The 25,758-nt window shown below is 42.7% G+C and overlaps 2 protein-coding genes across 2 annotated transcripts; one reads left to right on the top strand and one right to left on the bottom strand.

Annotated features, from left to right (window-relative positions):
• The first annotated feature begins 8,767 nt into the window (after nt 1-8,767).
• On the top strand, nt 8,768-14,840 carry LOC107219906 (loricrin). Its single transcript, XM_015658264.2, has 3 exons — nt 8,768-8,949; nt 12,638-13,682; nt 13,873-14,840. Exons 1-3 carry the CDS (start codon nt 8,871-8,873, stop codon nt 14,225-14,227), a joined length of 1,479 nt encoding a protein of 492 aa, XP_015513750.1. The 5' UTR covers nt 8,768-8,870; the 3' UTR covers nt 14,228-14,840.
• A 1,416-nt stretch (nt 14,841-16,256) lies between these two features.
• Nucleotides 16,257-23,868, bottom strand: LOC107219897 (high-affinity choline transporter 1). The gene is made up of 7 exons (XM_015658250.2): nt 23,458-23,868; nt 22,112-22,452; nt 21,576-21,949; nt 21,158-21,462; nt 19,479-19,758; nt 18,686-18,903; nt 16,257-18,552 (listed from the first exon to the last, which is right to left on the bottom strand). The coding sequence occupies exons 3-7, from the start codon at nt 21,847-21,849 to the stop codon at nt 17,869-17,871; spliced, it is 1,761 nt and encodes a 586-aa protein (XP_015513736.1). The 5' UTR covers nt 21,850-21,949; nt 22,112-22,452; nt 23,458-23,868; the 3' UTR covers nt 16,257-17,868.
• Nucleotides 23,869-25,758: the final 1,890 nt, after the last annotated feature.

Here is a 25,758-nt window from a genome sequence, read left to right as displayed (position 1 = left end):
TCGTAAGGGTCAAAAGTTACCAGGTCAAGGACCTGGACAACCAAAACTACGGAGTCCGAGTCCTGGAGGTCGAGATCCACCAGATGGAGGACCTGGACAGGCAGAACTACGGAAAATTAGTCCTGAAGGTCAAAAGTCACCAGGTCATGGACCTGGACAGCCAGAACTACGGAGAGCTTGTCCTGGAAATCGTGTTTCACCAGGAAGCGGTCCCGGAACGCAGGATCCAGGAGATAGAGAACCCGTTACTCGAAATCTGCGGAGCGCGATTCTCATCCGTCCGCTCTACTGCGCGGTTGTTTCCAGACTGAGAAATTCGGTTGGCTGATTTTGGTCGTGACGGTTACTGTAGTTCGATGACGTCAAGAGAAAAGAAATTTTGGGTGACGTCACTTTCTGAACATCCGACCATCCAAAATTTGGTTTCGAACTTTAATATACTACTATGTATGAATATGGTACGATGATTACTTGATAAGCAGCGATTGAATGAAATCACACCATGAGATAGATATCGATAAGATATGAACGAATCGAAGGTATTTGGCGTTCACCTCAAGACTCAAAATGATTTTTATGATTAGCAAAGCTTGCCACGCGATATCTTCAACACCATCATGACGTGATCTCAAGTAATCCTCACTAACTCCTGATGATTTCAGCTGCCTCGATTGATTTCTAAGAATATTTCAGTAATTCGAGTTCCTTTGGTGTACAATTTCATTTCCAACAGCTATTAAATTATCGACTTCCTTCAGATCAAAGACTGAACTAGAACTTGCACGGCGCTCGCATTGTCAGCTAGAGCAGACGGATTTACGTTAGGTCCGTTAATTGCACGTCACGAAACCTCGCATGCTGCCTCGTGCAGATGTTCGGTTTGGAACTATAGACGACGTACACAGCTAGAAGTGCATGCCACGTATATCTTGCCATGCGTTGGTGCAGAGTCGCTGCAGGGGCCCCGATGCACGCAACAAAATCTCACGTCGTCATTTCACGTCAGTTCCAGACGGCTGTTACTGGACGATTCATTCTCCTCCGCTCGATTCAAATCTTCCGATGTTACACGTTATATGACTGGTTATGTAATTTTTCGTGTAAAACATACGGTTGAAAAATCGCATCAATATCGTTTACCGAAAAATTGAGACACTCACGACGGATCACGATGATGGTGATTCGACGTTGTGAATGACATGCTGATCGTGGCCAATAACAACGTTGCGCAATCCTTGATGCTCGACCTAGAGACATTAGTACCTCATTTCAACGATCCAAACGATACTGTGCTCCCAACTTGTGACTCTTCGAGTATAAGCCAATTATTAGACGCCGGAGGGTTTATAACATGGTATAAACTGATTTGTACAAGTACCTGTGTAGTTGGAACAGAATTAAACGAACGTCTTGCGATCAAGAGATAGGAGACTTTGTCGCAATAGTCAACTTTTGTCGTTCTTAATTTCGGTTTTTCATACATAGAAAAGTAAAGTAAAGAATTTTTTCGACAAATTATTAGATTACGGCAGATATATGCATGTATTATGGTGTTTCAGAAAAAAATAATTTACAATTTTCCACCGTGGCACAGCCTAAAAACTTTGTTTGGATCGAAATGAAAGATTCTGTCAAAAGATGATCGTTCTACGTTATTTGAAGGATCGCGCCGAGGCTGCTGAATTCGTTAGCTGTTCGTATAACCGAAGGCTGATTCCGAACCGGATTCTTTCGTTTTTTCTTAATCGCAAACGAACGCGGCGACAATCTGAAAATTTGTCGACGGAATTTTACACACCGGACTTCTTTCGATATGAAAATTAATATCCAATTAAATCGATGATAAATTTCACACTACGATGACTTGACCGAATATACGCACATTATCTCCGGATTCTGAAAATCATTGTAACTCAGTTTCTCAACACTCCGAATGTCAGGGCAAGTGTAACAAATCATGCGTGTAACCAACGTGCGTCTGGTATGATAAAAAGTTGCGCGCTACGTATCGGATCATGCAAAAGTCGACTTGTTCAATTAAGCTGCGTTACGAAATCGTCCGCAGGTCAGGTTTTATTCGAGGGAAACCTTGAGAGGTGAGCAGTTCTCTGTTAGTCAGCATTTTCTCATCGCGAATGAATCTTTCTTCCGACGTACCGCGGCGCACTCGAGAGGCAGCCATTGTGCTCCTTAACGAGAGCAGGTGACTTACTTACCGAGTCTAAAGTAAAAAGTTTCTTGGGCAATCTCGACGCATTATGCCTGCCTACCTACCGCCTTATAACAGAAACTGCCACAGCGGCCGGACGCAACGTTCCTTCGAGTCGAGATAAGACAAACTTGAGAAACTCTTGGGACGTTATTCAAGCACCCATCGAGCCTCGTGCCAAAGCAGCAGTAATCGCATCTTTTATCTCTTCGTTCTCTACGTTGCACAAATTTTGTATTGCGGCAGGCAGTAAGATTCTCGATACAGCAGCGATGATTTAAATCCCGCATTTCCTTACATCCTCATCTCAGCCGCTGATGAGTGTTTCTTTCCTCTTTTTCTATATCATCGAGGTTAATTTGTTTTACTTCACTTTTTTCATTTCTCACCAGATAGAAATCTGCTTTGTTCATTATGTGAATAAAGAATTTCCTAACGATCGTGCACTGTCTCCTGAACCTTTTGTACCAGTCATGTGGCGTGAAAAATAGAAATCAGTCGCTATTTTAGTGATGTTTATCAATAAAACTCATTAGCATCAACACAGCAATAACTACCAACGCTAATAGTCGACGCTGCTGAAAAGGCTTAATGACTTGCTATCGATCTACGATGATAAATCAGATGACTATTTTCTACAAATCCACTCTTTCGTCGTGTCGGGATCGTTAGATAATCGATTTTAAAACATTGCACCGATATTGATGATTATGATCGACAAATGGCTGTATCGAAATTACTGTTAAAACAGATATCCTTTTCAGTAACCTAGTAGCAAATAATAGTCTACTGAACGAAACGAACCATCGTACAGTGATATCGAACAAATTTAATACATTTTTAAGCATTTTAAAGCGATTTGAAATGAAGCAGTATTATACAAGCTTTTGTTTTTGATTCTAGTATTCTTGATTTTCGTAGCTGATGAATGTAACTATTTGAAAAATATTCTACATGCGACTATTTCCTAGTAAAATTAATAAAAAGTATCAACTTTTGACCAACAAACCTCTTTGATACAAGTCTAAATATTCGGTACATCATTTAATGTCTGTTGAAAAACCATCGAACAGATCGTCTTTCACAGCATGCCAACAATTTTGTGCAATCCTGCATTATATACTCACTTTATTTCATAAACTTTGCAGCTGTCTATGGACGTGGATATCCGAGATTAATAATTAACAGTCACGATGCGTAAAGTTCAGGGTCGATGGATAAAAGAAGACTGCTTAAAGTTTAATACAAGAAGGTAGATTTTGACACGGTATAGATGGTGGGAAAATATTAAATGTCTAATCGGACGGTTTACGAAATATAAAATAGAGTCCGTTGTTGATTACACTTGTTTGACGTATCGAATTTAGATTTTTTAATCAATAAATTAATCACGTCTACTGCATTTATTCCTCTCTTCGTGCAAATTAGAAAAGACAGGACATATTTCTAACAAACTTTACACGAGGTCGGATTGCCAACGAGCTGCAATCATCGATTAAAAGGCAAGGATTATGTCACTGAATTCATGCGCCCCGCAGGCAATTACAGGGATTAACTTCTATACTCCCCAGATTTTCAAGGAATATATATTCACTGGTGCATATAAATCTTCAAGTTGATAGGCACTAATAAACCTTTATAGGTACCTTAAGCACATCCGTAAGCCTTGACTGACTTATTTGACGAGTGGCGACCGTGCGATATTACGTGTCTGCTCTTCTCAAGATTGACCACAGATTCATCTTTCTACTCGATTCAATGCCATCTCCCATCGTTAAGTACTCGCAGGTACATCCTTTTTTATTCGACTGTTATTGTAAACTGCTATATCCGTGAAAAGATGGCTGGAAAAAATTCAAGCACGCTTGAAAGTATTCATAATCATTTCCTGCTCCGGGTTCGCTCGAACGTACCAAAACAATTACTATTTTTACTCAGGTTTATACCGTAAAGTGGCCACTTCACCGAAATTCCAATAACAAAATTAATTGATATAACGCTGAAAATCTTAAGAGTGAAAATGGATAGAAATGCATTTCTCGTGCACTCAAGTCGGTAGACTTTTGGTTGAGTAAGCATGTTATGTACGGCAACCTGGGCTAAATTTGTTACCGAACAAGGTCACAGCCCAACGGTGACATAATTCTTTTAAGATCTCTTTACTCCGGGTCATTTGTCCACTGCACCTGTCTTCCTTCTGTCAAGCTGAGTGAAGGTGCATGGGAACAAGGTCCATGAGGTATGCAAAACGCATATAGATATCACGGTTGGACGTGATCTTCGTAGTGAAACGATCCATAACGTTTCACGTATTAACGGTGAGTGTTATTTTGGGAGAATGTTCACGGTCAAGCCGCCCGAAAAAGATTAAAAACCACTTCCCGAAGATGGGTGATTAGTCGGATAATTTTTCCACACTCGCGGGGTAATTGATTGAACGTAAAGTGTCTACGGGACGTCAATCTTAGCAAATGTTTGAATATGACGTATGGCCATAAGTAATTACGGCAATTATTTAAGAGTCATAAAATATTCGACGCAAATTGCACGTGATGGGATACCGAGAGTGTGGTTTCATAGATGCAGGACAATTAAATAAGGTATTAGCTCTGACAATGGCTCGTGTCTCGGTCCAATTTGTTTCAATTATATATTACGAATAGCTCGGGATATTGCACACGGTTAATTAAAGCCGCATGTGAATAGTGAATGCATTGCGGGTACTTATAATAAATCGCGGATGAGTATATGTAGCAGCTTGCCGTTTCGACACCGTTCTGTGCAACCCAATTGCGACCAGTTGCCTCAAGACTCTTGAAACATTAACTTATAGATCACGCGTAGGTACTGCATTATAGAATCCTGCAAATGCAACGGTGAAGCGTTTTGTAATTGAAAGGTACGAATGCAAAGTCGGCCGAATTAGTCAAGTGGTAAAAAAATCCAAGACTAAAACGTCGTAAGGAAAGAATGGAAATGTCGTCATAGACCGTATTATAAGCCCGTTAAGTTACATGAGATAATCCACTCCTGATGTTCGAGCTCTCGTTTTTCTTCGTTGACCTGTTTAGAGAATGCTTCCGCATTCAAATAGTGCTAATTAATGTGTGCAATTATAATTGGGCCCCATTATGCTCGCATCTCTGATGAGCTGGGAATACTATAGGTACGATTAAACTTCGATAGTTATTATCTGCGGTAATTTTAATTACATAGCACACAAGACCGACTAGACTTATTTCACATTGCCTCAACTCATTCAGTCACTCTGTTTCCCATTCTTTTTTTTCACAGCACTTTACGTATACTTATTTTCTTCTCGTGGTAACCGTAATTTCTATATACCCAATCGCAATTTGACACAACATAGATAGAACGCGACGTGATCTGGCAAAGCAGACCGAATGCAGCCGATGATGAATTTCCAACTTAACGCACCTTCGACTCGCTGTTAGGAATATCAAACGCCTATGCGATGGCTCTCAGTTGCGTAACCTAACGGATAACCGATTCGATTAGGTGTCTAGAGAAAACGTTGACCTGTAGAACTAAAGCGAATTTGAAACATTGCGCCTGCTGCAGGAAAACGCATCGGTGACTCACCGGATTTCGCATCCGCCTGTAAGCAGAAAGCCTCCACAGTCAGCCAAGTCATGCAGACGTACCGATTGCGAGTGACGGGGGAGTTTTATGCCGAGCAGTTGAATATTAATCCGGATAACAAATGCCGAAGATCTGTGCAACCCTTTCTAACATCACTAATTACGTACGACTTGCATCAGTCCTGCTTGCTTGTTTTGCTCGCGCAAACTCATTAAGACCGACGTATATGCTTGTGTCTTAGTGTAAACTAAACCCGCTATCCCACAGTCTTGTAATACATTAATTTTTTCACTCAACAAACGAAGGCTGCATGTGGGTGAATACTTGACGAGTTATTGCGGCAGATTACGAACTGTTTATGGGCAAGAGTTGAAACGAAGATGACCCTCGTATTATTTAGCACAACGTTTGTCCAGGACTCTCAGCAATGGTAGCAATTAAAAACTATACATCTGTTTGTACGTAATCAATAATACGGATCAAGACCTTTGTGTTAAAAGTAAATACCGATCTTATGGATTCAAAATACAGTGAGGAGATGTAAGCCAAAAAAAAGGAGCAGATCAGGCGGGATTTTCACGCTTTGTCATATTAATGTTCTTTTTTTTTCTTATAATATAGGATGGAGAAACCTATTTCACGCGGAATTTTGACTGATGATACTGGCCGGCATGCCTTGAACTCATTCGAACAGTTGGAATAGGAGATGAAATCTTTGTAATACACGCACATGTACAAATTCCTTGACTGATTGGTGAATTTTTGAGAGCAAGGAGTTCGTTTTTTTTTATTTTACCCATAGTGCTTACTTCGGATACTTAAGGAACCGGCAGAACCAGGTTGTTAACTTGATCAAGATAAAAAAAAATTTTCTATTCATGTTTTACGGATGCTAAGAGACCGGCAAGATGATATCAGGATTTTTTATAATCAGATATAATCTTGAAGTTGCAGATGTAATAATTATGCGTTCGAAATGTTCCGTAACTGGAAGCGTTAGGTAACAAACTATTCGTTGAAAGTCACGAAGTGAAAATTCGCTCTTAATTGTCATACATTTGCATGATAATCAAAGACAACAAAACAATAATTTGACACGCTTTATTCATGATCTCCTACGGTATTCGAATATCACGCTAAAGTAAAAAAGGAGAGAAAAACGCTCGACACGTTATTGCGTGATGGTTGAAATTAGATCGAAGCTGCAGTGAAATGTGTGATGGCTTGTTCTCTAGGTCGAGGACACGACGCGCATACATATTGCGATGAATACAGGAGGACGTTACGCAAGCATTACCAAGTGCAAACTTAAATTTTACTTTTCATTTGCGTTCGAATTGGAATGGGAGACTGTAAAACAAATTTCGACCGTTAGCAAACCGATCACGATCTACTGTATATCCTAGAAGGTAATGAATCTGGAACCACCATGGATGAGCAAGACTCTATAATTTCTCGATATATCGCGACGAGCTTTCAGAGACACGTATGCCTGCTGCGTTTTATTCCTCGTCAAATTGCCTCTAGTTTATGAAAATCTTGATTAAAATGCCAAACCGCTTTGATAATTAGGAGTGAATGACCTCTGCGGTTCGGAGACAACAGTTCTGTGGCATTATGGATACATAGCTGCAGTAGCACAAGCAGTCGGTGCTGCCATTAGAGAGCGAAGAGCTTATTATATTGAATAACAGCATAACGGAGCGCGAAAAAGGTGGAAATAACGAGTAGAATGGTGAAAAAGACACATTCCCTTTAATTTCATTCGGTCTCGGCAGTGTCACGGCTGAAGACAGCCGACACTTTGTTCCGGTGCCCGTACGCCAGAATTTCCCTTTCGTAAAGCAATCCTAAAATTTCATTTCGCAGCTGACACAGGTAAGCCGGCACATACGCTAACTTCGTACCGAATGCAAATCACGTATTTCTCTTATTTCAGTTCCTGGCAGTTCGCCTTAATAACGTCAGGTAGCAAATTATACCTGGCAAATTGGCGTGACCGGTGCGACAGTTGGATTTTTTTTTTTAGTCCTATTTTTGACCATTTCATGTTCTTTAATACCTTCTTGGTGTCGTAAAATACCGGAAAGCACCGTCTCCACGAATTTCTACTGTCTGTCAAGTTCAAGCAAACGAATAACTTGCAACGACGACTTGACACAAAGTCTATAATGCGTCTGCTCACATCTTCCGTAAATTAATACAACGGCCCGAGAATAAGCTTTGATTCTACTTAAAGAAATTTTTACTTATGCATTCGCCAAGCAATCTTTAACTATATTTTCATTGTTCACCACAACTGAGAAATTTAGTTCAGACTATTGCGATAATTTTATATTGATGCAACAACAAATTGATGTTATTGTGTCAATTACTTGAAAAAATTTTAGCCAACCGAAGGAATAGATTTGACATTGCAATAATCATAAATTGTAATATTAAAATCTATAATCACACCAAGTGGTTCCTAGTTGGATCGTATTTTCCAGTGGTTCCAGAACTGCCTAAATAAAACCGTTTTCGTACCGATACCCGTTTTTCTAGAATTTCGTACGTAACTTAAACAGATGCAATTTTTCTCAGCCTGGTTAAAGTTTAATCAGCGCCAAGGCTGCGCTGTTTTATTGTTTCTTTGACCGTGTTTCAACTAGCTTGGACGTAAGTTTTTCAGAAATTCCGGCCGGTTCGTTAGGTGGACATTTTGACCGGAATACCAGGAAAGAAAAGACGAGTCAATCGTCCCTGCAGCGTAACCAGAGTGTGGAATATTGAACGCGGCATGATTCGAGCGTAAGGAGCGCATCTTTCCCCGGTATTCTGGCGTCCAAACACCTCGACGCCCCGCGTCCTCGCCCCACTCTCGGAGGTGGCATCCTCTTGTAGCGCCGAAGACTTTCTCCGAAAGACAGCCAACTATAAAAGCCAGATACGAACTCTTTGAAGCATGTTAGAGCAAACTAAACGCAGCTTCGAAAACACGTGGAGGATAATACCGAGTTTTTATATCGAAAAGTGATTCGGTCAGGTTTCTAAGTCGACGCGTCCAAAAGTTTAAAGCATGAGGCCTGCTAAGATGTGGGCTCTTGTGGCTGCTGCTCTAGTGGCCACCGCACTTCTACCTTCCAGTTACGCCGAAGGTAAGGATTGGTTACTTTGTCCATCGCGCTGATTGACGATTAAAAAATAAACCCGTTACGGAAGTACGAAGCCAGTAAGAATTCCGTCCTAATTGCGAATTTGGCATACACGGTCGCCGAGAAATTGCACTGATAGATTTGGTGTTAAATTTTTTTTATTATCGCCACTGCGATAATGAGAAAATTTTGAGATTTTTCGTAGCGTTGAAAGATATTTTTCTGAGCAAAAATTTATACGACCATGCGGCGATTACTCAACTCGTTGAAAACGAAATTACTGTGAAAATAATAGATGGTAATCACGTGAGACTTTCAGAGACCTTGAACAGCCAATATTCGTTATTCTTTCTCGCTTTCGTTATCGTGCGTATTTGACAATCACCCGCGTATTTGCGTGTTACGCGGTTATTAAAACTGTCCGATGATCCATACGCGGTGGAATAAGGCGAATAGGTAAACCACGCATAAACAAATCCCGACGAATTTCACATTCTGTTCGCTTACTGCACACTGTGACTAATTTATTCGAAGCTCGTTAGTACTGAAGTACTCGAATTCTTTGAATTTTTATTAAACAAAATATTAAAAATCGTTACCATGTATACGTATATTCATATGAAGTCGTTATAATATCATAAATGATGAGATTGACCAGCTTTGTGTAAGCATAGGTACATATATAAGAGTTAATTAACCGTTACCCCTCGAGCAAGCATTACTGAATAAAAATATGATTCGGGTAGATGATAATTACCGTTGAACGTTAAAAATACTTAAGCGAGTTATTACGATACGATATATATCTGAATAGGAATTTATTAGGCATCACCTGCAGCGGAAGGTACAGGTATACATTTCATGAGTGCTAATTACGGTAAAAGCTAGCCGAAATATTAACGAATACATTCGATGTGTCAGTGAAGAGAGAATCGTACCAACGATGCCAATTTAAATCAGAGTTTCAATCCACTCTTCGAATCGCCCCAACTATAGTGTATAATTTTTTTAAATTCAATCAATCAGTATACAAGAGATAAAAAAAATCACATCAACGCGACTATCGTCCGAATGTGAATTTCTCCACAAAGGTTTAACACAGAGTCCGCGATCGCGCGCGTTTCCGTACATCAGGAGTCGAGACTTTTCAGGAGAAGTGGGGGAACAACACATAAAAGTTCGAGTCGAGCGAAGGCTAGAGAGGAATTGAAGGGACTGGGATAATCGCGGTAACGACAACGGCAAAATTGCGCCTCTGAGCAAGTACAGACTCAGTCGCGACTCCCACACTTTCACTGCGATTCGCTCCGTCAAACTGCTGCCCCTCGTGGCATCCCCGTGACGTTTTCTCGGTTCACTTTTGCACCGTTATCCATCTAATTCCGAAGCAAGTTGTAATCTGTTATCCGTACTCCTATGTGAACCGATTTGGCTGGAGTTCACATTTTCGAAAAATTCATCAAACCGCTTTCCACAGCCTTTCTTCCACAACGAATGACTGTCAGCCTCATAGACAGTTTCAGAAGTTGTTGTGAAATTGCCGACTCCGCTGAAACCCCTTTGTGGTATGATTCTATTCCGCAAGATTTCATACAATTAGCTTGCTAAATCCCACAACCTGTGCTTACCCAGCAATCGACTTTGGCATAAATTTTACGAGCCTCTCCTCAGCTTCTAGTTCCTTAAACATAAACTCCTTCTTCCGTTTTATAGATCCTCAAGTAACTCGTGATCCTGTCAACATTTAAATGCAATGAGAAACAGACGTCTTTCGTACGGCACATGTAAACTACATTACAAACCATTGAGGAGCGAACCCACTATGAACTCCGTGGTAACCTTCGTTCTTACAGTTGGAACAATAGCAAAGCGCATGTAGAGCAGTAGACTTGATTTATTCCATACATTACAGACAGCTTCTTTCTGGGCAAGGTCTCTTTCCAAACAAGTAAATGTCGCTTTTTCATTAGCACACAATGGCGGAAGTCGTAGTGGAACCTAGAGAAACGATGCGTTTAATTGCCACATGAACAGTGTCATTACGGTAAAACTAGAATTCTCACATCACGCTCGACTCGAGACCTGCACGACGGTACTGGAATTAATATTTCGGTGTGAAGCTTTACCTGTCGGAATTCCGAACTGTTAACTATAAAAGTAAAATTTCGAAGGTTCAAAAGTAAAAGAAACGTTTATGACCGACGTGAATTTCTGATACCATTCCTAAGATTTAAATCTCCAATTCCCGCATGACCTCGGACACTTTACGATCTCGGAGCACTTTCGCCCTAGTTAATTCGCGGTCGTCACTCGTGTCTACCAGACACTCTCCATAACTCGGCTAGTCACGTTTCGTATTCGCTGGTTTGGTGCAGTCAATCTTCAATCATTTCAGCGTCTCAGTGTAATCAACCACTCGTGGCGAAACTGCAACGTCGAGAAAAATTCGATTTCATTTGGTGCTCTCCAGTTGCAAGTTACGACAGGTTATGCATTACAGATACAGCTGCGCCATGCCTTCCACAGTTGGTATTTTTCTCTGTTTTCGAATTGCCCACGTGCGATGGCCCGCGGCATTAACGTGTAAAGAGGATCGTTCAGTATAATAAATAGTATCCGGACCTTCCGCAATCGTAGCTCTAAGAATAGCGCCGTATAACTTACGCTCCAAAAGGTTTGTGGAAATGAGATAATCATCTACGCTCACCATATCTACTGGCAATTAGCAGTTTAGTGTTAACGGTCTTGAAAGTTGATAATTTCAATACTCGTTTAAGAATTCGTTTGAGCCTGCACAGGCGCGAACGCTATCTTTTACTCTTCCGGAAATATTAGTGGCTGTTCGAAGTTTTTTTATGCGCTATTCAGCATAGTAGAATTCGGATAAAACTATAAAATTTTATCGATAATTCTTTTACCGGTTAAATTACAATCTACACGAAAGCTACAAACTACCGTACCTAAATTGTCGGTTAGGTACTTTCGATTTCGTACAGCTAACTTTCAATTATGAAATTCGTATCCGACGTATGTCTGTCGCTCCTCCAAGATGAATTGGGGTCCCAAATCAGTAATCTGAGTTCTGCATCGAAATCGAATTCAAGAATGATTCTGATCTAGCGAATCCGTTACTACTAGCAATATCTATTTTGTCGGGTACTTAGCTGCGTAAATATTTCAAGTTTACTTAGACTTATTAGGGGGTTAGATGAAGCTGAGTGGTGAAACACATCTTCTGGTGATGTGACGTACAATGCTGATCTAAAACTTTCCTTCTCCCATGCGAACATCATGAGACGTTAAGAAGACGGTCGTAACCGTAAAATGGAAGAAAGTATCTGGAGACAATTCACAAGCATGTGCATACGTACTGCTGATTCACTGTAAAGATTAGTTCGCAGATGGAAAGTTTTAGTTCGGTATAAGGACACGTTTGTGAAAAATGACTACTGTATCCATTATTCCTTGAGCCCTTGTTATATCTCACACAGCGTCAAATAAGGAAATCATCATCATCATTCCTGTCACGAATTCAAGGTTGACACAATGGAGCATCCAGTCAAATATTCACCAAATCCAAGTGATGTCGTATTTTTTGACCATCTGTCAAACATCCAGATCGAGTAACTTTGTGAAATCATCCCACATTGACCGTGAGGATACATTTACCAACTGACTCATTCTTCAACAGCTCCACTAACCGGCAGCTACTTGCCACCATCAACGAGCTACGGAACTCCCAACATCGGCGGAGGTGGTGGTGGTGGATTCGGAGGTAGTGCGCTATCCAGCAGCTACGGTGCCCCATCTTCCGGAGGCGGAAGCTTCGGTGGCAGCTTCGGCGGTGGATTCGGAGGCAGCGCGCCATCCAGCAGCTACGGAGCGCCGTCTTCTGGAGGCGGAAGCTTCAGCAGTGGATTCGGAGGCAGTGCCCCGTCCAGCAGTTACGGAGCACCGTCTTCTGGAGGCGGAAGCTTCGGTGGCAGCTTCGGCGGTGGATTCGGAGGCAGTGCACCGTCCAGCAGCTACGGAGCGCCATCATCCGGTGGAAGCAGCAGACCGTCAAGCAGCTACGGAGCACCATCGACTAGCTACGGAGCCCCGTCTTCAGGAGGTGGTGGCGGATTCAGCGGCGGAAGCAGCAGTGGAAGTTTCGGAGGTAGCTTCGGTGGCAGTGCACCGTCCAGCAGCTACGGAGCACCATCGAGTAGCTATGGAGCTCCATCTTCGGGAGGCGGTGGATTCAGCGGTGGCAGCAGCAGCGGGTTTAGCAGTGGTGGAAGTTTCGGAGGTGGATTCAGCGGCAGTGCACCCTCAAGTAGCTACGGAGCACCATCTTCCGGTGGTGGAAGACCCTCTTCGAGCTACAGAGCTCCCTCGTCAAGCTACGGTGCACCTTCTTTCGGAGGAGGTAGTGGTGGATTTTCCAAACCCTCAAGCAGCTACGGGGCACCATCTTCCGGTGGCGGAAGACCCGCTTCGAGCTACGGACCTCCCTCGTCAAGCTACGGCGCACCTTCTTTCGGAGGAGGTAGTAGCAGCTTTTCCAAACCCTCAAGCAGCTACGGAGCACCATCTTCCGGCGGCGGACGACCCTCTTCGAGCTACGGAGCTCCCTCCTCAAGCTACGGTGCACCTTCTTCCGGAGGTGGTGGCAGCTTTTCTAAACCCTCAAGCAGCTACGGAGCACCGTCTTCAGGAGGCGGTAGCTTCGGTGGCAGTAGTTTTGGCGGCGGGTAAGCAAAAGCTTCATTTTCGAAAAACACCGCAATAAAAAATCAAACACCAAGCAGTGAAGAAACGTTTCCACGCTTTCAACACTGACCCCTACTTGTTTCGTCAAAGTCAATTCAATCCATCAAAACTACAATCACCAACTACGATGGCATGTAGGGCATCGCATTATCACGAAATCATCTCTTACAGCTCTAGCGGTGGACACTTCAGCGGCGGCGGTGCCAGTCAGCCATCCTCCAGCTATGGCGCACCCTCTTCAAGCAGCGGTGGTTACAGCTCAGGCGGCGGGGGTGGATACAGTTCCGGAGGTGGATACAGCTCCGGTGGCTCCAGTGGTGGATACAGCTCCGGAGGTGGATACAGCTCCGGCGGTGGTGGTGGATACAGCTCCGGAGGAGGTGGTGGATACAGCTCCGGAGGAGGTGGTGGATACAGTTCCGGAGGAGGTGGTGGATACAGTTCCGGCGGCAGTGGAGGCGGTTACAGCTCCGGTGGTAGCAGCGGTGGACAGAGCTACGCCAGCAACGGCGGCTACCAATATTAAGCTAACTATAAGATCTATTAACCCATCAACAAGCGGGTAATCACCGATGAACTTGCTTCCATCGCTGGTTTTTCTCTAACAGGAAATAAGTTGTTGAACCTGCAGGCATCAGCTCTGACCATGACACTCGAAACTGCACGTCCCGATTGTTTTCTACTCTAACATCAATGCCAGATTGTTTAGGAATCGTACACGGGGAGGTTGAGTATTTTGTTCGAACTCTGCGCTATAACGTGAAATCGATATTCTTTATCTCCTTCTCCCTCTCTGTGTATCTCTATGTCTCCACCTTGGTTCCCTGTTATGTTTTCTCTCTTATAGCTGGAATCCTGACGATGACGAATGAAGTCCATCAGGAGAAACCCGCGCTTCGATCCCCATTTCACTAACTGAGCTGAATTAATTGTAGATACTAAACCATTTCGCTTCCACAGTAGGAACAAGATATGTACATTTTTATATTTTTATACATGACAAAAAGAAAAAGAAAAGAATAGAATAATTATCTAATCCAGCTGTTAGACAAATAACTGTTTACACTGAATATGATTTATTTATTATTTTTGTGAAAACGCTTTTGTTTTACCAATAAAGCTGGTCTGCTGTGAAGAATTTTACTTGGATTACATTTTGTGCACCTTACCCTGCCCCACTTTCCATGGAATATATTTGTAAGACTAACGCTACTTCATAATTTAAAAACTACCGAACCGTAAGTCATGTTACACTGCACCTTTAGATAGTGAAAACTTTTCGTCTTCCTGGCGGAGAGAAAGCAAGTAAAATATTTTTGAAAGTATTGCAGTGAAATAGCTTCCTGGAATTGAGGATTGACGAAGTAGAGCAATAAAATTATGCAGAAGCTGAGCGAGACTGCGTTACTCGGTTCGCGCAATGAGCACACACTGAATTTCTTCAAACGAAGATTGTCTACGGGTAATGTGACGTAATTGCATACCAACCGTGAACGCAGGTAAGAATAGCGATCACGGTACTGGTCAAAATTTTGATAAAGAGTAATAAGAGTAAATACACGGGAAGAAATCTACGTAGAGGAAGCAGAACCAAGCACGGCGCGTATTTTTATACACCGTTTATTTTTAACACTTACAATCAACATCTTGCTTACGTTTTTATTTGTTAGGTGTTTTTCTTTCGGTCGTATAACTATATTACGAATAGTACATTATTAAGTAACACTTCGATATTATATATATATATGTATATGTATACAGGTGTAATATACTTTTGGTATTAGGTTTATACAGGATTCATTTGATATATATATATACGACGTTTTTCTGAGAATACAATACATAGTATACAGTACATATATGAATTTTCAAAATATCCGTTTGAAAAATTGCGGATACGATGTTCGAAAGACTCCAAGTTTCATTTCAAACTGTATAACGGCTTATAACTCGATTCAGTGCCGTACAGTCGAACGGATCACGTGGATGAGTAATACCTATGCGTTGACGTATGTTACATACTGTGTGCTAGTTTTTCACCAACATTTCAACCCCCTCAATAAACCTTGAAACACCTGCTTTCCAGTGGGATTAATTCATCTTTTATGACAGCGACATAAATACATTATATTGATATGCGTGTATATTTTTATGTACTTATTATATGATATGTATATACCGTTTATTACATTGATTTGATGTAATTGATATGTAGGTGACACATGATAATATGTGCGTTCGGGGTTTCGCGTCATGTTGCACAGTTTTATTACTATTAAAAATTATGAGATACACACATATACCTAGATATACGTGTTATTATTGCAGCGCGCTACCGAAAACAACGCTATACATAATTTTTTCGTCATAAGTGTAAAATACAGCAACATGAAGTTAATTTCAACATATACGTATGCGTTATGTATAATGTATATACGTGCATGACGAACATTCCTACGGAAAATAAGATAAGCTGGATAAGACGTATAATATCATTCTGCTGCAGCTATACAATTAATTAATTATTTCTACACCGCAATTAAATGCTATTGCACTTGCACGGCCCATACTTCCGTGTCTTGGAATTGATTTTTTTTTTTTTTTTTTTTTTAATTAAAAAATAGCATTTGTAACAAGGTGATACGAAAATTAAATATTCATTCATATTTCATAAAAACTCTCATATTTACTTACATTATAGGTATAATCTAATATCAACTATTTTCGATATGCACTGATATGTACGGTTGGTAATATGTATACTGTAGTATAGTCTTGTCTTGGGTATGCATAAGTTATACTTACTGGCTATTCATTATTTCATTCAAACAATATGGCAATATATACTATATTATAAACTATATATATACTATATATGGCAATATATACTATATAATAAATATAACCGATCAGCTGACTTTCGGGGCCTTGTATCTATTACACGCTTGGCTAAAACCTAGAATTGTACACTCACGCGATCATTAACACGAATTCTATGTATAGCTTTCAAATTTAATACTGTTGCACGTCAAAAGATTCCGAAATTTTTCCGCCTCTAATCGTATAACATAAGCTTGATTGCTACGATCATGCGACGATTACGTAGAAAAGCATCGATCTATAATCGATATTTTGGAACAGTATATTATATTAATACATACACCGCAGCATGCACGGCAATAATTCCGAAATAAATGCCAATATACACACTCGGTGCCCAACACGAAAGTCCACACAAGTAATTAAAAATGACAGGATCATATGTACACCGCACGTTACATGGAGCACGCTGTGGGCTGCTCGGTATTCTACCGTGAATCTTATATAACACGTCTACTCCAATCAGCGTCCGCCGTGAATTCCCTACTTTTATTTATACCGGCAGAATTTATTTCAAATAAGTACTTCCGAACGTTTCATTGATCACTAGCGACTATAAACGAGTCTTCGCAACGCGATCCGCGATCGAGTTTAGATCCTATGAACCGCCCTGAAACTCAGCCGAATTCAATATAATTTGTATCTATACATGTAATATATTTATTTATTTATTTATATTCATTTAGTACTAAACATATTTAAAAACAAAATGACTAGGCCTAATAGGCGATGCGGTGCTCTCATTTCCCCGATGTGCAAACAGCTAACAAGTACGTTATGTAAATGTAATGCGTTAACTTCAAAATTATTGCTTAATTGAGACTACGATAACTGTTCCTGACCACAAGTGATATGACCTCGGCGATGACCTTCGACCCATTGATCGGACGTTGAAAACGCGCCGGGGAATTTCCGCAATCATCTCCGCGTATCCTTCCGATCTTTGTGCAAATCATACCACGATCACCGTCGTCACGAACTAATCGCAAGGATATTTATATCGTGATTATTTTGTAGGTCAAGCCCACTGTGCTTGAATCTCTATCGGACAAAAATCGCACGGTGTTATCACTATACTATACACGAAATCGCAGTGGCATGAAAGAACCGTTCATATTAAGAGCACCAGAAAGCATCCTATACAAAATAGCAGTATAGAATCGACGCAATACAATTGTACAGTTGCGCAATAATGAAAAAAACGAAAGAAGAATGAATGGAGAAACGAAGAAACACCGCATCACCGGAGTTATTGTTGGTCACAGCATCCGATCATGGAACCTGGAGTTAGAACGCGGTGCTGGATTGCGGCTGGCGATCGACGTGAGGTTCCAACTGACCCAAAACGCTGCACCCGCCACCTCCGCCTACGCCACAACCTGGTTCCATATCGTCGTCCGGCTCGAGCGCTTGATTCACTCGGCCGTTGGATTCATCTTTGCTGCCGTAAAGTCTGGCCGACCCGCCGGCCAGCACAGCCATCTGTTCACCTTCCGCGGGATCGGGACCCACTCGCTCTACGTCCTCGGGTATGTTGACCACGCATCGAAATATATCGTAACCAGGCGCAAGCTTGCCGGTCATAAACGCGACCTGAGTGCCGTACGAAACACCGACCAACGTCACCAGAGACATCAACATTGCCATTGTCCTGAAGGGAAATAGCTGGGTGTCGGTCTCCGGTTCGTAACCTGGATAATGAATGAGTGCCGGAAGTCCCATCAGAGGCTCGCCACCGCTGATTCTGACCATGAAAGCAATTATGTACGCTGCAAGACTGCCGTAGGTGTTGCAATACGGCTTAAAGTGGACGACCATCAGCAGCTGGGGGAACAAGATGACGTACACCAGGTCGGAACACATCGACCAGAGCCCGTATATCGAGGGTATCGTTAACGCCATCACCGTACTAAGGATCCCGACAACACCGATACCCGTCCTCATCACCCAGATTATCTCCATCTCTGAAGCCTACGCGGATAAATCAGCTTTAACCGACCCCAACCGAAATGCGACTCCACGAACGAAGTGTGAATTGTGCGAGAGAGAGGGCTTGAAAGTGGTTCGGGATTTCTGTGATTGTGACTAACATTCGACTACTCACCCTCTGGCGGAAGATGAGCTTGTAGACGTTCCTAGCGAACATGGAACTCGCTGACAAAATGCTGCTGTCCGCTGATGACATCACGGCAGCTGAGACTGCTCCCAGGCCGAAGAAAGACACGAAATCCGGTGTCAGGTACTGGAGAACCATCGGCAGGATCATGCTTGTTTCCGTTTCCGTCAACGGATAAGGTCCGGTGTACCCGGTCTCGTTCCACGCTGGAACACCATCGTCAAACGGTTCCGTTAAGCTTCCGAATAATACTTCCGCGTTCTTCGTCACACCCAAAAAAATATTTCTGCACTTCCAATTAGTTCCGGGGCACGGTTCAGCACCGTTCTTGTATCGACTATTTATATTTATGTCCCGTCACCCCAAGGCGCATTATCACCACCGCCCCGCGATGAGCCACATGGCTCAGTCCCACGCTCACCACCCAGCCGAGCACGGTGCTATTATCCTTGCACGATCTCCCCTCGCGTTTCTCCCGCTCTTGCGTACATTGTAAATACCAGCACCCCCCGCAACAGCAGGGATCTCACCCACGCCAAATGTCAAGTAGCCCCCAAAATACCGCGGGGCGGGCCGAAGGGTCACGAGCCCTCGCGACCTCCCCTGGCCCCAGACAATTCCGCAACGAAGCTAATTTAATCCCGTTACAATTGCGACGCAAAGGACCGTATTCCCGTGGTATCCTTAAGCGGTAGGTACGTTCTTTACGCATGTGCGATATGCGAGTGCTTGCGTGGACGAGTGTTGCCGAATAGTTGAAACATCCGAGGAAACAACTTACGCGTCGCCTTGGCTATGGCTCCGATTAGAACTGGAGGTATGGCCATCAGGATGCATCCAACGGCAGCCACGTAGCTCAGGATTTGGGCCCTGCCAGCGGTCTTCGAGGAGAGAACTCGCTGGAAGTACACCTGCCAAGGTATTCCTCCGAAGACTAGTAGAAGCCCGTAGTCCATGTAGTACCAATATTCCGATGGTTTTACCTCGCCGATCCAATCCACGTCCATCGAACTAAGCGACTCGACCTTGGGATTCATCCATGCAAAGGGGATGCACATCCACTGGAACAGACGTCACAGAAGTGTGTAAACACCTTTCCTTCATTTGGCAACCATTACTATTGCCGAGCTGACAGATCGATCGAACACCAAGTCTACTGCATTGATTCGCAAAATGTTCGAACAGGGTGAAAAAGTTGAAGGTGGGTCTAACACGATAACTTGGCTATAGGTGGCGCGTGTTCTTTATCCTTTGGAAATCTCTTCGTCCGAGAAAGAAATCCCCCCGCCCCTCTGACCCGGTGAATGGAACTATTCCGGGGATTAACTTTCTTTGACTTCAATCGAACTGTTGGCTCTTTTCATGTTCCTGGCAAGGGAACGCTAACTGCACCCAAGAGATCGACCGTGAAAAGACTAATCTGAAAAGCGCCACCTAAAAGGTTTCCCTTCGATACAACCCATTCAGCTACGCGCAACGTACGATAATCAAAATATTTCATTGTTAGGCAGGAACGGCGAACGAGATTTATCGAAAATAACAACAATTTTTGTGGAAAATCGATGCTGCAGCTGAAATGGTAATGTTTTTAAATTACAGCTACCCGACACACGATAATTTTCAGTATTCAAGTATATCGCGTGACCCTGCAGAAGACGGTGTGTATTTAAATGTGAAATGAAAATGAAAGGGTGAAATCTCGTCCTGCGAACCTTGGTAATTTGAATGCACGGAGAAGCCGAGCCCGCCTATCGACCCGAAAACCTCGTCGCAATATTGCCGAACACCGCCACGTTAAGTTCGATACCTGCACTCTGTATGAATAAAGAGTCACCCATTCCAGATCGTCAATACTATTTATAGGTGTACAGACGTAATCGATAGAAAAAAATCGATGTAGCAAAAGTTATTCGTAGCGAACAAGACTTATATTCTACGGAGTTGAGCAATTTATGTCGTTGTGAACGGTGACTGCTTATTATTAATAAATTCAAGGTACAGAAAAAGATAAAGACTCGACGAACTGTGAACCGACGAATAATTGCTAGCCTTTTACTTCACAAAGATTGCACATAGTTATCACTTTGTCAATGTAGAACACCTGCATCAGACAAGTCCCGCTCGACCGCTGCATGTTAGCTATCCAGAAAGACCTCAAGGTAGATTTCGTTAGACTTTCAATCCTAGGTGTGGTATTTGGCTAGCGCATAATCTATACTACTATGTGGTAGTGGAATAATTGCATTAGGCTGATTCCGATACACGTTAGGCAAAATAATCTTGTTAAGCAAATCCAAATTCCGTTCAGTGCTCCCTACAGGTATCATTTTCTTGGGTTCATACGACCTCTATCCCATTGGATACTCAAGGTTAGACTAATACCCGAAGGATTTTTCTAATCTGTTTTCGGTAGGACGTCGTAACAAAAACACCGAAAAATGAGTTCGCGACACTACTCACCAGGCCGATAAAAATGCAGAACAGTTGGATCACGTCCGTATAGGCGACGGAGTAGAGGCCGCCAAACAGAGTGTAGAACACCGCGATACACGCGCTCAGAATAACGGACGTCCCCTGATCCATGTCGATTATTACTGCCAGGGTGGCGCCAAGAGCAGCGAGAATTCCCGCCGCCCAAAAGACCTCGCCACATAGCGCCGGTAAAAAGAGCAAACCACCCATTCTCTCGCCAAACGCATCCTGCAGGGGGTCCAGCATAGTGATGTAGCCCTGCCGCCGCATCGGGTTTGCAAAGAATATCCCGCCTGGAAGGAAACATCTCGAATTAGAAAAGCTGGGTTTGCGGCCTGACGCGGGGACTGCCGGAGCCAACGACGTTAAATGACGGACAGTCCGATGAAGGAATGTCTGAACTCACCAAAAACGAGACTCAGGGCGTATCCGAATGGTGCCTGACACCACACCAGCCCTTTGGTGTAGATAGCCTCGGCTGTTCCGTTGATGTAGCCTCCGCCGACCCACGTGGCCGTCATCGTGAAGATCCCGACGAAGAGGCCGATGGACCGTCCGGCCAGCATCACCTCTTCCTCGGAATCGTTTCCAGCCTCTTTTTTCCTGGCCGCCCATATTCCCACTCCCAAAATTAGAAGGTAAAACAAAACAATGGAAATAACCCCAGCGATGTTGATCATGTTGCTGGGTGATGATAGATCGACGGGCGTCAAGTCAAGTTGATGAAGATGCAAGTCCAAGAGGTTCGGTGTGTTCTCTGTTTTGGGAACGTTTGGAAACCTACGGAATATCGAGCATTCGTTCGTTACATTTACCGACCCACCCGATTCTTTACCAAACCGAACTCAACATGGCCACGCAAGGAAATTGCGATTGTCCGCCATGTTGAATCCCAAGGTCGTGATTCGCGACGCAGACGTGACCTTCGATTGTGATACGCACCTCTGAGCACCTCTGGGCGTACAGTCGCGCAGCAGCGGAGGGCAACCTCACACGGGTACAGGTGGCATGGCCAGGTGACGGCTCTTGGGTATGACCGATGCCAACGAGGATGCTGCCGTCGACGGGGGGTTCAGGTTCGGAGGGCAGCAGTCGCCCCACCTGAGCGAGGTCTTCTGGGAGGGGCTGTTCCTTGTTCTAAACGCGAGGCCGCCCATGGGCACTGATGGCCATCGATTCCTCCCAAACTTATATCTCTTACTTCTCACTCGCTTACCAATATCGATATAATCAGAGGAACCAAACTATGCCCGTAGCTTTTTACGCGGCCTCAGATTGCACCTCTGGAATCATGAAACATGAAAATAAGTTTCTCAATCCATGGTCATCATTAGGTGTAGCCTGAAACTGTCTCGACGAATTCTTTTCCCCCGACTTCAACGGGCAGTTGCGTATTCTTACAAGCCTTTCAATTGCGTGTACAATTTTTCATTACATTTCAATGATGTCGTAAATTGATTTATCCAAGTCCAAGAATCTCAATAATAACCTAATGGTCGCCCTACTTGAGTAACTAGTCAACACCGCTAGCGTAGAAGTAGGATTATTAGGGTTATGAAATATAAACTATGATCTGTGATTTCAAATTTTTTTATACCGCACTGAAATGCCCAAGAACCTTATTTATACACTAACTTGTTATTCCGATTATAAAAAATAACCGGCTCGTTGAGTTTTGGTAGTTTCATTCTGGTTGCAACTGATTGTAAACTATTAATACTGCTCCACACATCGAATTGGTAATCACCGCCTTATGAATATATTTCCACATGACCCATTTTTTTATACCACATCTTCATTTACTGAATGTCGAAAGTAGTTTGTATTTGAATCCTTCAGACTATGTGTAAATAATCCAACAACCACGTGAAACATTCCATTATATACCGATAAAATTGACTAATAAATTGTTCAAATGTGTGAATCCAAAAACAGTAAATAATGAAAAGTGGACAATAAACAAACAACATGATCAGCCCGTGGCTATATCTTTAAAAATCGCGAGACGGTTTGCCGTCGGGAATCGTTGCTGTACCGAGTTAAATAAGCGGAAGCTGCGTGGACGTCAAAATTAAAAATTGTAAACGGTGCCTGACGTCTGCGATAATTTCACTTTAAAAAATTAAATATCTATCACTGTCAATCAAATGAGCCACGTTCTATTCTTTACGCATATGTGGAGTAGAGAAAAATACACACAAAAAAAGATTATAATAAAATATGTACTCATAAAAACACGTTAAAAAAGTTTTACATAAGATTTGAAACTAGAGAAAAAATTTACTTACATTACGATTCTTGAACTATGGCGAGGACACAATCGATTATCACCGTAATTTGACACAAGTTAACGTACGATTACGTTTTCATTTATTTCATTTAATGTTTAAACGAAATAATCGAAGGTAAAAAAAATTTAAGCAGCGCTTTTTTACTCGCTCATTTAGCTGTTTTTATGAATTTATTTTTACTCCTCATTTTTGTTTTTTTTTTTGCCTCATCACTAAAATTCGGCGGCGGGTTTTCGCGAAATCGTCGACGTACCCGGGCGACGGAGAGACGGAGCGTCGGTAGGGTCGTCGTCTCTAGCGTCGCGGCGGCCTCCCCGCACTGATAGCTCCCAGCTCGCAGCTAGCTTCGTCGGACGGACGGATGGAACGAGATATTGATTCAAACCCCGTGACGTCACAGCTGTAACTTCCCCTACCACGCAATGAAGGGGGTGCGGGGCGTGGACTGGCGAATCTCGAGTCTGCGCACCGGAAGTAGCCCTCCGCGATGATGGTGATGAAAATGAGCAGAATCCCTAGGTCTGTGATCCTCAGCCAAGGAGACCGCTTTCAGAATTTCCCGACGAATCCAACATGGCGGCATTACTTTACCTGTATTCGCATAATTCGTCGATTTCTTGCAATTTTTATTGCAGCACGTCTCGATCCATCATGTCTTAAAATTTCTTCTTGGTAACCAACCGAAACATATCGATGTGCACGTAGCCCAAACGTGAATTATTTCTGATTTCATCACTCGGTAATCGCTCCTCACGCTGGTTCAGATTCTGATATGGCGGCGACGCCGTTCACCAACGGTGACTTCATTTGCCAATTTTATACTCTGGCGGATAGATTTTTCGGCAGAGGTGCGATCCGTCGAAACGGTGGCGATGGCTGGAGTGACAAATAAAAAATGTTGCTTAACAAAACTGCAATCCAACAGTAGCTCGCCATCATTTTTCGAAAAATTCCAGCACAGAAAACGCAGTCAATTCTACATTATGTCAATAAAAATGACACGTGAAGTGATTGTTACAGAGGTATAAAATACAGAGTTCCGCGAAACTTCGTTTTTTAAATAAATATATGATCAAACAACACGACCTGTACTTTGCAATATGAAAAGATTTGGCATTCCCTTGAAATTCAAAGACTTCAAGATGAGATAATATTTTTTAATACGGGGGACGCGATTGTAAACGGGCCGCCAAGTTTTTATTTCGAAAAATCACTTTATGTATTTGTAATAAACGCAAAGTGTATCACATTTGTGAAAAGCAGTAGTCGCTCCACGATGAATTCAAGGAATAAGAAAACGACGGCTTTAGGTCCTGAAAGGGTTCCACAAACATTTATTTCCCTGGGGTAGTTTACAGTCGAGCGACATGAACTCTCATGCGAGTTATGACATATTAAACACATGTGGCCTCAAAGCGCGACGTACAAGCTCGCCTCCCAAGCTCCCGGGTAAAACTTTGCAAATCTATTTTTAACTCATCCAGACACTAATGTCGTGTTCTGGATTTTAAGCTATTTGCACAAACCTGATTGTCACGTGAATTCGAATCGCCGTATCAAGCCCTTCGAATGCCAAAGGATATACTTCACCTGCCGAACCCCCAAGGATGTTAGGACTTTAAAAAAAAAAATCACGCCCTTGAGTATAAAGCAAAAACTAATGGGGGGCAATTTAGAATTTTTTTTTTATCGCGACTGATCCATCGAAGTCCTGCCACTCTCCTCGGCTATCACTCTTCGGATTATCGCATGCGGATATAGAATTGTATGGTCGAGTGCCAGGGTCCTACTGACGTCATGGCCCAGCTACGGATCGCATATCGGATCGTCGCGATCAGAAAGAAAAGACGTAGGCTGTCCATTAATACTCTGGTGAGGCTACCTCAAGCCCACCTGCTCACCTGGTCGATAAGGCTTGACCTAGTACTTGTGCTTCTCATCGACTCTTGGTTTACATATAAAAGCAAGTTTTTCGTTCGATTTTTTTCCAACGTCTAAGTTGCTGGCAACTTTGTGAAACTGTGTTTATCACAGTTGTAGGCGAGCACGGTATTACGGTTTTGGAAATTATTCTGATCGCAAATTTTCCGTTGGTCAAATCGTGGAGATTGACGGGCTAGAAAATTGATGACAATTTTGCATTGCACATATATCTGCTTTACGCGAAAATTTATAGCCAAACATCAGTACGCGTTAATTGTTGAAAGAACAATTGCATAAGGAGGGCCGGAGTGATCGCTCAAATTATTTTCGGATTTAAACATATACATTTATTTCATTTTGCAATAAACTTAGAAA

Source organism: Neodiprion lecontei, chromosome 3, assembly GCF_021901455.1.
Source record: "Neodiprion lecontei isolate iyNeoLeco1 chromosome 3, iyNeoLeco1.1, whole genome shotgun sequence".
In the NCBI taxonomy this organism is placed as follows: domain Eukaryota; kingdom Metazoa; phylum Arthropoda; class Insecta; order Hymenoptera; family Diprionidae; genus Neodiprion; species Neodiprion lecontei.
This window is presented reverse-complemented; position numbering and strand designations above follow the sequence as displayed.